This window comes from Asparagus officinalis, chromosome 5 (genome assembly GCF_001876935.1).
Source record: "Asparagus officinalis chromosome 5, Aspof.V1, whole genome shotgun sequence".
In the NCBI taxonomy this organism is placed as follows: domain Eukaryota; kingdom Viridiplantae; phylum Streptophyta; class Magnoliopsida; order Asparagales; family Asparagaceae; genus Asparagus; species Asparagus officinalis.
Window position 1 is genome coordinate 5320974 of NC_033798.1, and position 15328 is coordinate 5336301.

General features: G+C 38.9%; 2 protein-coding genes across 2 annotated transcripts; both read left to right on the forward strand.

Annotated features, from left to right (window-relative positions):
• LOC109841440 (fructokinase-like 1, chloroplastic) lies at positions 4077-11517 on the forward strand. Its single transcript, XM_020410412.1, has 3 exons — positions 4077-4236; positions 4360-4532; positions 10400-11517. The coding sequence occupies exons 1-3, from the start codon at positions 4077-4079 to the stop codon at positions 11090-11092; spliced, it is 1026 nt and encodes a 341-aa protein (XP_020266001.1). The 3' UTR covers positions 11093-11517.
• Positions 12159-14955, forward strand: LOC109841438 (60S ribosomal protein L35a-4). Its single transcript, XM_020410410.1, has 4 exons — positions 12159-12269; positions 12340-12604; positions 12679-12721; positions 14652-14955. The coding sequence occupies exons 1-3, from the start codon at positions 12238-12240 to the stop codon at positions 12718-12720; spliced, it is 339 nt and encodes a 112-aa protein (XP_020265999.1). The 5' UTR covers positions 12159-12237; the 3' UTR covers position 12721; positions 14652-14955.

Below are 15328 nucleotides of genomic sequence, written 5' to 3' on the forward strand. Positions count from 1 at the left end.
TCATCCACAACATCATTCAACTCATCTCATATCATCATTTCAAATCACTCACATCATCCAATAAGATGGTGACAACTCATCTCATCTCATTAACATTTTATTTTAACTCATTTCCTCCCAAAAAGCTAGGAAAACAATTTCCTTAAGTGTGTGTCACATCATCCAATAATATAATGACAACTTATCTCATCTCATATATTTTCTTATTTTTAAGAATGAACCAAACAAAAGAAAACAACCTATTACAATAAATAGGTTTCTTATAATTCATTTCCTTATTTTTTTCGCCAATCAAACAACATCAAAACAAGTTTTCTTAAAAAAACACTCACATCATCCTATAATAAGGTGACAACTCATCTCATCTCATCTCCATTTCTTCGATTTCCTTCTTTTTTTAGCAAACCAAACACTCCCAAAACAATTCTTCTTAGAAATAGTTTTCCATTTCTTTGATTTCCCACTTTTTTTAGGCAAACAAACAGACCCTAAAAGACATATTGACAAAATGTGGACCGGACCGGAGGTACGAACATGCTCTACAAATATGTTTATCACCATAAACCAAGCATTGCAAGCAATATAGGAGTCAACAAAGGCCTAGCAATGTAAATTTAACATAATATTTCAAATATGTTTATCATTATATTAATGTTTGATAAACCCAAAATACTAGCATCAACATGCTCTACAAAAAACAGTGAAAGTAAGTAAGCATTGTATTCCCCAAAAAGTGGACTAATGACATCAAAGTTAAGAGTTAGAGTCTCATAAATTCCACATATTCTCCAATCAACTATCACTCATCCTTAGATAGGAAAGTGTTAATCAATTCATTTTGATCCACTTTATATACGCACATAAAAAACTGTGATTCATTCTCATTCCAAAAAAAATTGGCGAAGTAATGCATCTAGTTTATTGACGGCGAAGTTATTTGAATGAGCATACATGGCAGTGGATAACTTATAAGCCCTATGCATGTTGACACACTTCATTAATAATGAAAAATATTTTCACTTCATTGACCATTTGCTGCATAAGTTCATTATCTATAGTAGATCTCAGACCCTTACACTTAGGGCCTGTTTGGCTATTTCCACAAAAAAAAAGGAAATGGAAAATCCTCTTTGGAAATGATTTCAACACATATCAAGAGGTTTCCCAGTTTTCTTTTATTTTGTTTGTTTCGCAAAGAAACCTCCCATTTTCACTGCCAAGTCACACAAAAAACAAAAAAAACCTTCATAGTAACAGTGTTTTTGATTTCCATTTCTTTAGTTCGTTTAACAAGAAGAAAAATGAAAAGAGAAATGACTCATTAAAAAAGGAATTTATTCATCATGGTACTCTCCAACAGTGCTTCTATTAATTAAAAACTCATTGATGTGATATTTCCAAGTGTTTTCACAGTTTTTTGTTATGAAAACACATCTCTTGAAATGTGATATGGCATCCTAGGTGGCATCCCCATTTTCTTAAATAACAAAACGAAACAAACATGTGAAATGGAAATGTGTTGAAACCAAAAGCTGATGTGGATGGGGGGGGGGGGGGTGCCATTTTTTTTTTTTTGGCAAACAAACAGCCCCTTACTAGTATTAGGGTTTGCCTTAGAAATCGAAGGCATTTTGGGTTCTTTAGACCAAGGAGTGTTCTCATCATCTAGAGAGTGCACGTGAGTGGTTTTGGTAGTAGACATCGGACAATCATCATCATCTCCAATAACAATAAGGACAAATTTTTGAAAACACCCAATTTTTAAATTTATATAGCAAAATCAATCCTTTCTGAAAAAATTAGCAAAACTGACCATTTTCAGATGAAAAGGGTCGGTTTTGCTGAGGAAGTGTTTTTCGAACTGCACGGGACTAGCAGTCCTGTACATATCGTTTTTTTTTGAACTGCACGGGACTAGCAGTTCTGTTCGAAAAACTCTTCCGCAGCAACACCGACCCTTTTCATCTGAAAAGGGTTTGAAAAGGGTTGGTTTTGCTGATTTTTTTCAAAAAGGATCGATTTTGCTATATAAATTTAAAAATTGGGTGTTTTCAAAAATTTGTTCTAACAATAATATACACTAATAGAGAATATATGCACTACTTAGAAGATTGCACATAAATAAAATCCAAAAAATTAAAGAATGATATACACTACACATTTCTGGTAAACTTTCTAAATAATCAGAAATAAATCCATAAATTAATAACATGCAGAGTTAAAAAACCACAAAGAGAATCACGTTAATAAAACACCGATTAATATGCAGTTTGTAACTATATTCCAACTAGAAATTACATGCAGCCCAATTATAAACAAATTATGATCTAATAAAACTAATATTTATCCAAGATTAAAAAAATGCCTTTGCATGTCAAAAAATTTACTTTGCATATACAAGACACTCTGATCAAGCAGAGCTCAAATCAACATGCAGTAGTAAAAAATACAATGTTGATCAATAATAAGTCAACTGAAGGAAGAAGAATAAATTAACAAAGTATCATCTTTCAATGGACAAAGAAGAAAAAGGCTTGATTTTTAGAAAGAATTTACCTTTTATCAACCAACCAATAACTTCCATTTTCATATACCCATCCAATTGGGTGAAAAATAATGTTAGAGGCACACTCCCAACCACACTCTCAACCACACTCACTCACCCGCTACAGCAACAATAGGCCCTACATGATATTTTTTTAAAATATCATGTAGGGCTTACTGTTACTGTAGCGGGTGATGGAGTGTGGTTGAGAGTGTGGTTTAAAGTGTGCCTCTAGTGTGAAAGATCTCGCAATTTTCGGCATCGTGATTGCCTTGAAAGAGACATTAGAGGGGCCCATACTCAGTATCCTTATGCTTATGCAGATTTAAATTTTGATACTAATTTTTCAATTATTCAGTGAAGAAATGCTAACCATACTATTAAATCCCATCTTACTCCTGTACATAAACAAAAACTTGAGGCTCTTAATTACTCGTAAACTTCTATAGCGACCCACGAATACATACATATATAATACATTTGCTTCTTACTACACAAACACAGTTCAGTATTTAGAAATATTTTAGTACTGGTGTGCGCCCCATGCGAAGCACGCCCTTTCCTTTTTTTATCGCTACAGCAATCCCGTTTTTATTGTTACAGTATATCTGTTAAACACTATAAAATTTTTAAAATGCTACAGTAATATTTTTTAAAAACGGTGCAGTATCCTATCTTTGCTATAGTGATATATTTTAAAATGCTGCGGTGATATTTTTGATAATGTTACAGTACCCCTCCCCCAATGCTACAGTAATATTTATTTCGAAAATACTACAGTAATAACGCTACAACAAATCCCTATAGCGTTACTCTTGGGTCCTTCCATCATTATATAGAGGAATAGATTTAGATTGACGTTAACTACTTTGATGTCTTTTATAAAACTAGATAAGTGTGAACTTCTTTGGTGAGACATCATTTTTGAAAAAAAAAAATGAAATACAATTCTCTAGTCTAGTCATAACTACTCCAGTACTTGTTGCCTGTTATCACTGCTCACTGTTTTGTAACATAAGTTTTTTAATTGTTAAAGTTTATTTTGGGTTTGGTGACTAAACTGTTAAATATGCAATGAAGAGGTCCTAAATTGAAATATATCGACCTGCTGCCAGAGGCCAACGAAAATAGCACCACGCGAAAGGCCGAGGAGCTTTGACACGGAGGCCCATAAAAATTGACCCATTACTACTCACCAGGAAGAAAATTTAAAAAGCGCGAAATTTGGATAAGAGCCCTAAAAATTCCGCCATGGTCTCCATTAACCTCTTCACTCCACTGAGTCCGCCCCCTTCTCCATTCTCATCAAACCCCAAAACCCTCAACTCGTAACCCCTAAACCCCATCTCTCGATCTCGAAACTCCGGCGCATCCTCAGTGAAGGTGGCAACGGGCCCGTCAGAACGGCCGCAAATGCCCCTCGCCGAGCTCGGAGGAAACGCTCACCCCAAACCCTAACCTACGTCGAAAACGCCGCCGCTCCAAGAAGATAACCCCAGCAACAGACGAAGATGAATTGAGCGTGACGTAGATGTCGGACGACGATCGGACTTCCGCTTACGAGTTCCCGCCGCTGGTGGTGCTGCTTCGGGCGGCGCAGCGGGAGTTCATCCCGCCCGTGCGCGTGTCCGAGGTCCGGATGCACCCGGACGCAGTACTTCCTCGTGAAAGAATTCGTGGGGCCCCGCGGAGTTCGTGGCGGCGCCTGGGGCCCGCCGTCACCGTGGCGACGCGCACGCGCGGCTCGGGGCGGCGTTCTGGGGAAGGTCGGGGACGAATGGGTTGGGAACGATATGGTGTAACCGCATGAACAGCGAGAGGGTGCAGGACGAGGGCGGCTAAGATTGATGATGGGGCTGACGGCGGCTTACGAGGGTGCGTTGGGATTTGGGGGAGGACGGAGAGAGGCCTGGGTAGTGAGACTGTGAAGGAGTGTGCTGAGGATTCGTTGGGGGTGGCCGAGATTGATGTGTCTGTTCTCAAAGAGGTAACTTTTTTTTTAAATTTATTGTTTGATACATTTGTTTCGAGCGATCCAATTTTAGGGATTCGGTATAAGAACGGCGTTGAAGTCGCAAACTTTGTGTAGAACTTGGGTTTTTCTATATGGTTTGTACCATGAAGTGTTTGTAATTGTGTTAGGTTTTACTGAAATTAGCAATGGGTAACTGCTATAAGTGGAGATTGGTTCAATTTCCGCATCATACTCTTATGCACTAGTGAAATTGAGTATAATTTGGTAGAAAGAGAAAGTCCAGTTGTTTTTAAGTCGGACTCGGACCATCAGTTATTCGAGCGAAATTCATTCGGTTATACGCTGGCTGTCAGACACGTAATGCGATACCCCTCTTTTATCCCGGACAAGTAGGGGGAAAAAGAGAGAAACATTATTACTGTAATGTTAAAATTTAAACTACAAGTTTATAGTATGCCACACATCTTGTTATCGAGCCTTTTACCTCAGGATTTTTGTGACATTGAGTAAAATGTGGGGTAAAGCTAAGTAATAAGAAAATTCATTTAAATGCGAATGTTCTTTTAATTGCATGTTGTAGTTGTAGTAAGCTTATAGCTTATTCACCTAATAGATTTATGAGGATGGAAAAGAACCGAATCAAATACCATGAATGATGTTCACATTTGTATGTTGTGCGCAGCGGAAATTTCGGCAGCACCTCCGGTGCGCAAGGTGCACAACAAGAGATTAGATCACAATGAAATTCTCATTTCTCAAAGGAAACAAGAACCAAAAACCAGATATCTCATTAAAGTGAGACATCAGCTCTTCCTCTCGTCAGCTCTAGGACTGCGCGTCGAGGGAACCTACAAGCTATTACAAATCACGGCAAGAACATAAATTTTTACGTGGTTCGACAAATAGCCTACGTCCACGGGGCAAGGAGGGGGAGATCTACTATTAGAGGGAGAGATACAATTGGGGTTTACAATCTCACAAATAAAACCCTCTCATAAACTCTCAGATCCCTCACACAAATACTCTCTCAAAGGGGGTGCTAAAAACAAAGAACATCTACAAAAGACTTGCTTTTCCTCCTTGAATAGCCACCAAAAGCACTGCTCCTTTTTGTTCTATGTGTTTGCTGCAGCCGCCAAAAGAAAACCCCGCACAAAACCCTTCCACGCCTCCAATTGCACACCGAAAAATACCCTAGCTTCGGTATTTATAGCTTGATGAACTTGTTCACGCGGAAACAAATCGGCTGAAATTGTGTTCACGTGGGTCTGGCCCACCTCTTCTCTTCACGCGGAAAACGAGCGGCTGATTTCTCGTTCACTCATGTGGTGGGCCCCCTATCACGTGTTTACAATTCTCCACCTCGGTGAAGTTTTCTCAAAACTGAGCCGACACCAACTAAAACAAATGCCTCACTTGTTGCATCCAGTATGTCACGGTAACAGACTCATGACAACGGACTCCATCCACACAAGTCGAGACTCAAACGGGAGTACGAACACTCATCCAAACGTCGGTATCTACTCACCAAATCGGTCTCACCCCCATCAAAAATCCAAACCGGCTGCATCGTAAAGACTGCCTACGTATCCTCTTGTCCAAGGAATCAAACCGAACGTAGTTCATCAAATTGGCCGCAAACGACCTCAATCTAATAGAAGAGTTCGCAACCCTTCTCTAATATCACCAACTCTGCGGCTGATAGAACCTCCAATGACCTCAAACACCTCCACCTGAGACGAATCAATGGCCATATTCAGACTACATCTATCAGCTGTACTTGAATCAATCAACCAATCATCTGCATCCAAATCAACATGATTCCCAATCTGTGTCACATCAGCTGGAATCCCAAATGATGCAGTATGATCTGGAGTTTCCACCCAACGTGGAGTAGCATCACTCTCCACCCGCTGCGATGTCCCAAAGATCTGATCATCACTCTCCATCTGCCGAGAGTTAAACATGACATACCTGTTCAGAACAAAGTCAGAAGTCAATACCTGATAATTAAACACGTCTCTGAATCTCAAATGTGCTATCGGATCAAATCTTACATCCACGATGTGACCAAGTGCTGGGTAGCCAAACATCCGACGCAATCTAAAATCTGAAACAGCTCCACCACATCCCATATCTCTATATGCAACAATCAATAATCTATACATAAGATGGCCCAAACATGTCATAGCCTGCACACCAATGCCAATGCTCGATATCAAACGTCAATCCTCCTTCAGAAAGGAATAGCTGCCAAAATCTGCCATCTCGCCTTGTCGCCTCAAAGTTTTCACATCAATGAAGTGTCTCCTATTGCCGTGAGCTCGGCACAAATGCAAGAAAGAACCCCCACCATAATTAGAACGTCGGGTTACCTTTCTTCCAACACACTTCCTCCATCTGTTGCGGGCTTTTAGGACTTCACACTAACGGGACTTGGTTGCAACCCATCAATGCCTAGAGCAATCCCCAAATACGGAAATCACATACCTATTACCTCCTAATGATGCTTCCTTGGAAGGCTCCCGAATGCCTGAATGAACACCTCTCAGAAGACCCCTCGAATGATGGATAGAAGTGTCAAACTCCATCTCGGTCTTCTCGCTCATACCAATGGGTTCACAGAATTTTAAACTGCAGGTCATAGCACTCCTCAACAACCTATGCACGACATTACCAATCAAATAACACAGCATCAAACAACGCCACAGTCTAGCCGAATCTGATGAAGTCGTCATCTCGCTATCAATCGCCGTGCTTCCAAGTAAATAATACAAATTGCTTCTTCTGACGTCCTTCATCACAATCATGGACCCCAATGTGACCTTCAAACGTGCATCCACCAAGGTCATTTTATAGCCAGATGCCACCAAAGCTCCTAGTGAAATGATGTTCTTCGACAACTGCGGAACGAACCTCACTTCATCCAACTCCTGAATCACTCTGTCATACATCCGAATACGAACAGTATCAATACCACCAATAGAGCATGCGTGTCCATTACCCATGAGCACAACATCCTCTCTTTCTAACTTCTGAAAGCTGGAGAACCAATCCCTCCTAGGGTAAACGTGGTATAAAACATCCGAATCCAACATACACTCTGTAGAGTTGACAACACAAACTGACGGTAGTGCAGACAACGAATAGCCCGAAGAATCCGAATCTGAATTGTTGTCACTAGTCTTGATAACATTCACCTCTGACGTTTGTACAGTTTTCCCCTTATTCTTCTCGGCTCGATCTAACTTTGGGCATTCGGCTTTTCAATGTCCATCCTCTTAATAAAAGGCACACTGATTTCTACGAATCCCACGATGTGCACCTCTAGACTGCGATCTCCTGCTTCGGTTTGAACCACGACCATGAACTACTAATGCATCTCCCGATGCCTTCTCGGAGGACTCATCAACACTCTTCCTCAACTCATAATTCACCAACGCTGATGTCATCTCCTTGTAACTAACAGTAGTTTTTTCATTAATCATAGTTAGGACAAAAGGACCATAATCATCATCGGGCAACGAACACAAAAGTAGCATCGTCTTATCTTCATCCTCAACCATGATATCCACATTGGCCATGTCTGAAAGTAGCTTCGTGAAGTTGTTAACATGCTCCCTAATGAAAACTCCTCTCTTCATCTTGAACTGGTAAAACCTCTTCTTCAAGTGAAGCCGATTCTCAATGCTCTTAGTAAGATATTTTTCATTGATGGTGTGTTTGGGAGTTTACTAAGGGAAGGGAAGGAAAGGTAAACAATGGGAAGGGAAGGGAAGGAAAGGGAAGAGAATTGTAATATGTTATTTGGGAGTTGAGTAAGGTGAATGAAGGTGAAAGGAAGTAAATATATGTAAATTTACATAAATGACTTTATACTAATAACACATCAGCCCTTTTATTTGTTTTGATGGGGGTAAGAATGTCATTACACCCCTTTACCCTCCTTTAACCTCCTCTACCGCCCAAATCGGGGGGGAAAGAAAACCAAGCAATTTTACCCTCCTTTACCCTTCCTTCCTCCTCTCTACCCTCCTTAAAAAAACTCCCAAACAAGGTGAAAGCCTCATTTCTCTTCCCCTCCCCCTCTCTACCCTCCATCCAAACAGGGCATGAGTGTTTCCCACATTTTCTTCGCTGACGTCTCGTTCATCACGTCATAAATAAGATCCGGCGTCAAGCATGACCGAATAACTCCACACGTCTTACTATTCATCTTCTTTCAAATCTTAGCTTCCATATCAGCAGGTTTCTCTTGTAACTCAAGAGTTTCCTCTAAATTCTGAGCGTCTAAGGCATCCATCACCTGACACCTCCACAATCCGAAGTTAATCTTGCCGTCGAACTTCGGAACATCAATCTTTATGTTATTGATGCTCTAAACTATGTATCGTCTTCGTAAGAGACGATCCCGATGTGCTTGTTTTATCCATGTTGTCGATCTAATCTTCAAATAGGAATCCTTCAGCGAATCCTCCAAATAAGCTCCCAAGTCCAACCTGGAGCTCTGATACCACTTGTTGTGCGCAGCGAAAATTTCGGCAGCACCTCCGGTGCGCAATGTGCACAACAAGAGATTAGATCACAATGAAATTCTCGTTTCTCAAAGGAAACAAGAACCAAAAGCCAGATATCTCATCAAAGTGAGACATCAGCTCTTCCTCTCGTCAGCTGTAGGACTGTGCGTCGAGGGAACTTACAAGCTATTACAAATCACGGCAAGAACACAAATTTTTACGTGGTTTGGCAAATAGCCTACGTCCACGGGGCAAGGAGGGGGAGATCTACTATTAGAGGGAGAGATACAATTGGGGTTTACAATCACAAATAAAACTCTCTCACAAACTCTCAGATCCCTCACACAAATACTCTCTCAAAGGGGGTGCTAAAAACAAAGAACATCTACAAAAGACTTGCTTTTCCTCCTTGAATAGCCACCAAAAGCACTGCTCTTTTTTGTTCTCTGTGTTTGCTGCAGCCGCCAAAAGAAAACCCCGCACAAAACCCTTCCACGCCTCCAATTGCACACCAAAAAATACCCTAGCTTCGGTATTTATAGCTTGATGAACTTGTTCACGCGGAAACAAATCGGCTGAAATTGTGTTCACGTGGGTCTGGCCCACCTCCTCTTCACGCGGAAAACGAGCGGCTGATTTCTCGTTCACTCATGTGGTGGGCCCCCCATCACGTGTTTACATTGTATTCATTTAGAATTTTTGAATTTTAGTTCGAATCTAAATATTTTTCTTTGAATTTATTTGAATTCGAATAGAAATACTCTTCAAATATTCGTGAATAGTTTTCGAATATAAAGGTTGTATTTTTTGTTAGAATATAACCGTAATATTCGTGAATAGAATATACATCCGATTAAATTCTATCATTTATAAAGCGATACTAAAAACTATTCATTTTCTGTTAAACGAACCGCCTAATCGAATATAACCGAGTAGTTTGAACTTTGAAGAGCAATCAATGAACTATTTGATAATTATTTGGTTTGTTTCCATGGATAAGTAGAACCATTTTTACATTAGATTTTTGAGTTTTGTGATGTGGATAATGATTTGGTGGTGAGCTTGTACTTATAATTTACATTTATATAAAGTTGTGGAACCATGTTAGGTCTTTAGCTTTAGTTTTTTGTGAAATTGAGAATGCAGGGTACAGCTAGGTAACAGCAGAATTCATGTAAACTCTTGAGTTGCTTGTAATTGCATATAGCACTTGTAGTAAGTTTATAGTTTCAATGATTCCAGTTATTAGTATGGGGATTAGTGATTGTAATTATATTTACATCAGAATTTTGAGTTTGATCATTTGGCTGATGAATTGGTGGCGAGGTTATACTAAATTACGATTCATGTGAAAATCTGCAGGCTAAGATCTTTCACTTCAATTCAGGAGTTCTGTTATCCCCTTCAATGCGTCCTACACTTTTTAAAGCCATTTCCTTGTCGAAAAAGTACAACAACAATGTTTTCTTCGATCTGAATCTTCCACTACCCCTATGGAAATCCCGTGAGGAGACCCGGGAATTAATCAAAGAGGCATGGGCTCAGGCTGACCTCATCGAGGTTTCAAAGCAGGAGCTAGAATTCCTTCTGGATGAAGATCATTATGAGAGGAAGCGAAACTACAGGCCTCAATACTATTCCGAATCCTATGAGCAAACAAGAAAATTAAGGGACTACTATCATTACACTAAGGAAGAAATTGCACCTCTTTGGCATGACGGAATAAAAATATTATTTGTGACTGACGGAACACTGCGGATACATTTTTATACGCCGCATTTTGATGGCACAGTAATCGGGACGGAGGACGTGCTTATAACTCCGTTTACTTGTGACCGAACTGGTTCAGGCGATGCAGTTGTAGCTGCGATCATGAGAAAGCTAACAATAGATCCGGAGATGTACGAGAACGAAGATAAGTTGGAAAGGCAACTTAGATTTGCTGTTGCTGCTGGGATTATTTCTCAGTGGACTATTGGAGCTGTGAGGGGGTTTCCTACAGAGAGTGCTACTCAGAACTTGAAGGAGCAAGTCTATGTGCCTTCAATGTGGTAGTGGTTTCTACATAAGCAGGAGAATGATGCTTTGGCATCTCAGAAAGCTTCTGCGCGTCGAATTCGAGCTGAAAATTCTTGCGGCAATATCAAAATGTGGTCATGATATGCACAGAATTCAGATAATGCATATGAGGAGCATTATGAGAACATCCAGTGAATAGAGGTGTAATATAGCTATCTTCGTTCTAGTTATGCGACATGCCACGTTAGCTGAAGTTCAAAATTTTCCCCTCTTCTCATATTTCATGATTCTGTGGTAAAATTTTGTTTCCAGATTGTAGCATTTTGACTATTTTTTCTTCCTGTTGAACTGCTCAAATTTGAGCAAGTTTCAAATTCAGGAGAACGTTAAAAAGTAGCTGTAGCGAATTTCATACTTTCATCTAAATGTTATCTATATGCTCGCGGATCAATTTTTTTTTTATGTACCGTGCCTTCTCAAAGACATTCTTCATTTTCAGGTTCCATTACTGGTAGTGTTCAATTTTTTTTTTTGCGTCTTTCAATATGTTATTATTATGCATAACCATTCATTATTGCTCAGAACTATAGTTTTTCATCCTGGTCTGTTGTTCCTGGATAATCTGTTGCTAATAGCACTTAACTGTTTTGTAGTTTCGTTCACTTAATAATGACCAGCTCATTATGCAATAGGAGAGTGATATCTTACCTGTCCCTCCTGTTGGTCTTATATATTGGGTCCCTGTAGCAAAGCTCGTATTCTCTATCATGTAAATGCCAAAAAATTTACCTGAATGTTTCACATAACATGAAGTTAATTTTAGAGCTTTTAATCATTAATATTGATTAACTTTATAGACTTGAGCATAACCAAATTCTACTTTAAGAGCAGCCCAATTTATATTTAAAAAAATAAAGTTCACACATAACAAGTGGGTTTCGTCCCAGTTTCTTCGTTGTTGTGGGATATGTTTAAGAAATAGCCCAATTTGATTGGGCCTCATCCACCCACCACCATTGGTGGCCCAGTAAACTTAAAATCACAACCGTTGGTTAGAATTCAACGGCCAGATCCTAACAAAACCATACCAATATATGCATCTTAAACCCCCAGACCCTAGGGTTTCTTCTTCTCTCGCGCCCCCAATTTCTTCATCCGCTCGAAAATCGCCGCCGATCGCAATGGCGAAGGGACGACAAGGAGAACGCGTCAGGTTCGTTCAAATCTCAAGGTACTCGCTTTCTTTCAAAATTCTCAATGTCTGATCTCGGTTTCGATCGAAGGTTGTACGTTCGAGGAACGGTTCTTGGGTACAAGAGATCGAAGTCGAACCAGTACGAGAACACGTCGCTGGTTCAGATCGAGGGGGTGAACACGAAGGAGGAGGTCGCTTGGTACTGTGGAAAGAGATTGGCTTACATTTACAAAGCTAAGGTGAAGACTGGAGGCAGCCATTATCGCTGCATTTGGGGGAAGGTTACTCGCCCTCATGGAAACAGTGGGGTCGTTAGGGCTAAGTTTAGGTCCAACTTGCCGCCCAAATCTATGGTTAGTTGAGTCAAGTTTTTTTTTTTGATTTTTGTTGGGGTTTGATTTGTTGAACTGATTGTTTTTTTTTGTAGGGAGCGAAAGTTAGGGTTTTTATGTATCCCAGCAATATTTGAGGTAAGTTGAAGCAAACTCTGTTCTGGGTTGTTGTTGTTCTATTTGTTATTTGTTAGTTCATTAAAGTAACGACAGTGCTGACTGCTGAGTTTTATGTATTATTTAGATTATATGGGCTTTGAAGTTTGGATATTTTGCTTCCTGCTTAGTTTTGTTTAGGACGAAATGACTACCCTCCCCCTTGAAATATTGTTGCTTTCTCTCTATGTCATCATATTTCTATGCTTGGGGCTTGATGTGGCGATTCTGTGAGGCCAAATATGACTTAGCAGATTTATGATGGTATCTTTCTTTGCATAACTTCCATTTTCTGCAATTTGCAGAAGAAGAAGTCAGCAATACCTGCTTGTCTCCTTTCACTCCAAACTAAAAAAACTAGCTTCATCTACTTTCCCACAAAGCCTTCACCCTTTATCCCATTCTATGTAGCACGGACACGGATACGACACGGCCATCCGACACGCCGACACGAGGCAAATCCTAAAAAATACATAGGATACGTGTGTTCGACACGTGTGTCCGACACGGACACGACACGACACGACTTCATGTTATGCGTGTCCGTGCTTCATAGATCCCATTTATGAATCGGGGAAAATCATTTCTGGGATTGTAGTAAATGGAAGAAATGCAAAGAAAAAACACTGCATCATCATCGGGTTGTTAAAGTATTTAAAAGGCCTCTCGGAATGGCCGCATTGCGCCCGTAAACATAGCATCAGCCCGTATTCAAAAATTAAAATTAGTCTTATGTTCTCATTAAAAATAAGGATTATTACTAAAACTATCATAGTTTGGAATTTTATTTTGAAGCATTTACTATGAAGGCATATTATGTTGTGTTTTGTGGATGAAGTTAGATCTTTTTGTGTTTTTAGATGAAGGCTGCAATGATTTTCAAAAACTTTATAGATTCAAAGTAAGGAATATTGCTACTGCACAGGATCAGGAATCTGAAATTTCTACCCAAAATGAAATATGGGGAGGTTTAATGTGTTTATACTTCATATCTATGAGTGTCGGTGGATAGAGGAGATATCAAGTATTTTTTTTATTTAAAATTTTCATTGATGACTTTTTCCATTCTATAGATATAAATCAGTAACATGTATAAACAAATATGCATGCACGTATATTGATGTGTTCACGAGACTTCTGTTTTGTTGCATCACATTGTTTCATGATTACTTATTTCTTAGGATAAAGAGCAGATCAAAGGGGATTAGGTCGTTTCGAGTAATGTACAAATCTACTCCATGGTTTTTCTGTATGTCCCTTGTTGCCTTATTTGTCACTCTTTAAAGCCTTTGATGACTTTCACACAACTGTAGGCTTATTCTGCGGCGAGATCATAACTTTTCTCCTTTGAAATTTGAATTACAGAAGAACCCATTAGTAAAATAGCCACTTCAGAAAGAAACTGAAGCTTAAAATTAGTTGTTTTTAAAAAAAAATTTATATATGGCATTTGATAACTAGAAATAGAGGATCATGGCTGGATATGATTTGTATAATTGGGGATATTCGGCATGCTTGTTAAGCTCCACAAGCCTCATAAGCTTCTTAAAAAATTATGTTGTAGTTAAATTTTAGTTTTCTCTTTAATAATGTGAAATTTCTCTTTTCAATTTATTGATTCTATGAACCTTGAGATCTTGATATTAGTATTTCTTGGACATTAAGCTGCTTACTAAACCCTCTCCATTTTGAACTCCAGCACAAATTGTGTACTACACATACGTTACCATACCTTTCATGTATGACATATGATATTTATGCTACTTGAAGTATCATTATTTTTGCATGATAAAATTGCTTTGCAATAGTTTTTAGATCATCCTTATATTTCTTACGAGGCGTGTTCATCATGTCTTTTATTTCCGAAACAATGTTTTGCTGTTTCTAATCCTTGCGTTGTGTTTAACTGCAGCTTCTCATGGATAGCAATGAAGAGAGCTCTAGAGGAACCGTGAATTATGACTTTTAAGCTGGCATTTTATGAATATCAAATTTTGCACCGAAAGAAGCAGATCCTTTAGCTATTCAAGTAGTTGCTAAAAAGTGTGTACTTGTTTGGGATTTGACCTTTCTCTCCTCTCTATATTACCTTTTTTTCTTCTTCACATGGAACATTTTTCTTTTCTCATGGTATGCGAGTATGATTAGCATGTTTGATAACGTACTGCTCTTCTTAAGACAGTTTCTAGCAGTTGTGGTTCTCCTATTTATCGGTATCATTAATTATTCTCGCATTTGCTTTACTAAAGCTGCTGGGTTGTTACTGCTGCTGTTGCTTTTCGGTTGAGAGTTTGCTTGTGCCAATTATGATAATATTGTTTTTTTGTTTTAGATAAACTTAGAAAAATGTTAGTATATTATAATTAAAGATTGTTGCCCGTTTTCCCTCGTTTTGATCAAATGTCAAATAATTATGCAGTACCCATGATTTTATGAGTTGTAATCAAAGATTTTTATATATTCTCGTTTCATTTTGATAAAATAGAAAATATTTACACGGATTTTAAAATTTATGATTTTATTTGTTTTGATAAAATGATAAATAACTATGTAGAATTTAATATTCACGATTTTATTTGTTTTGATAAA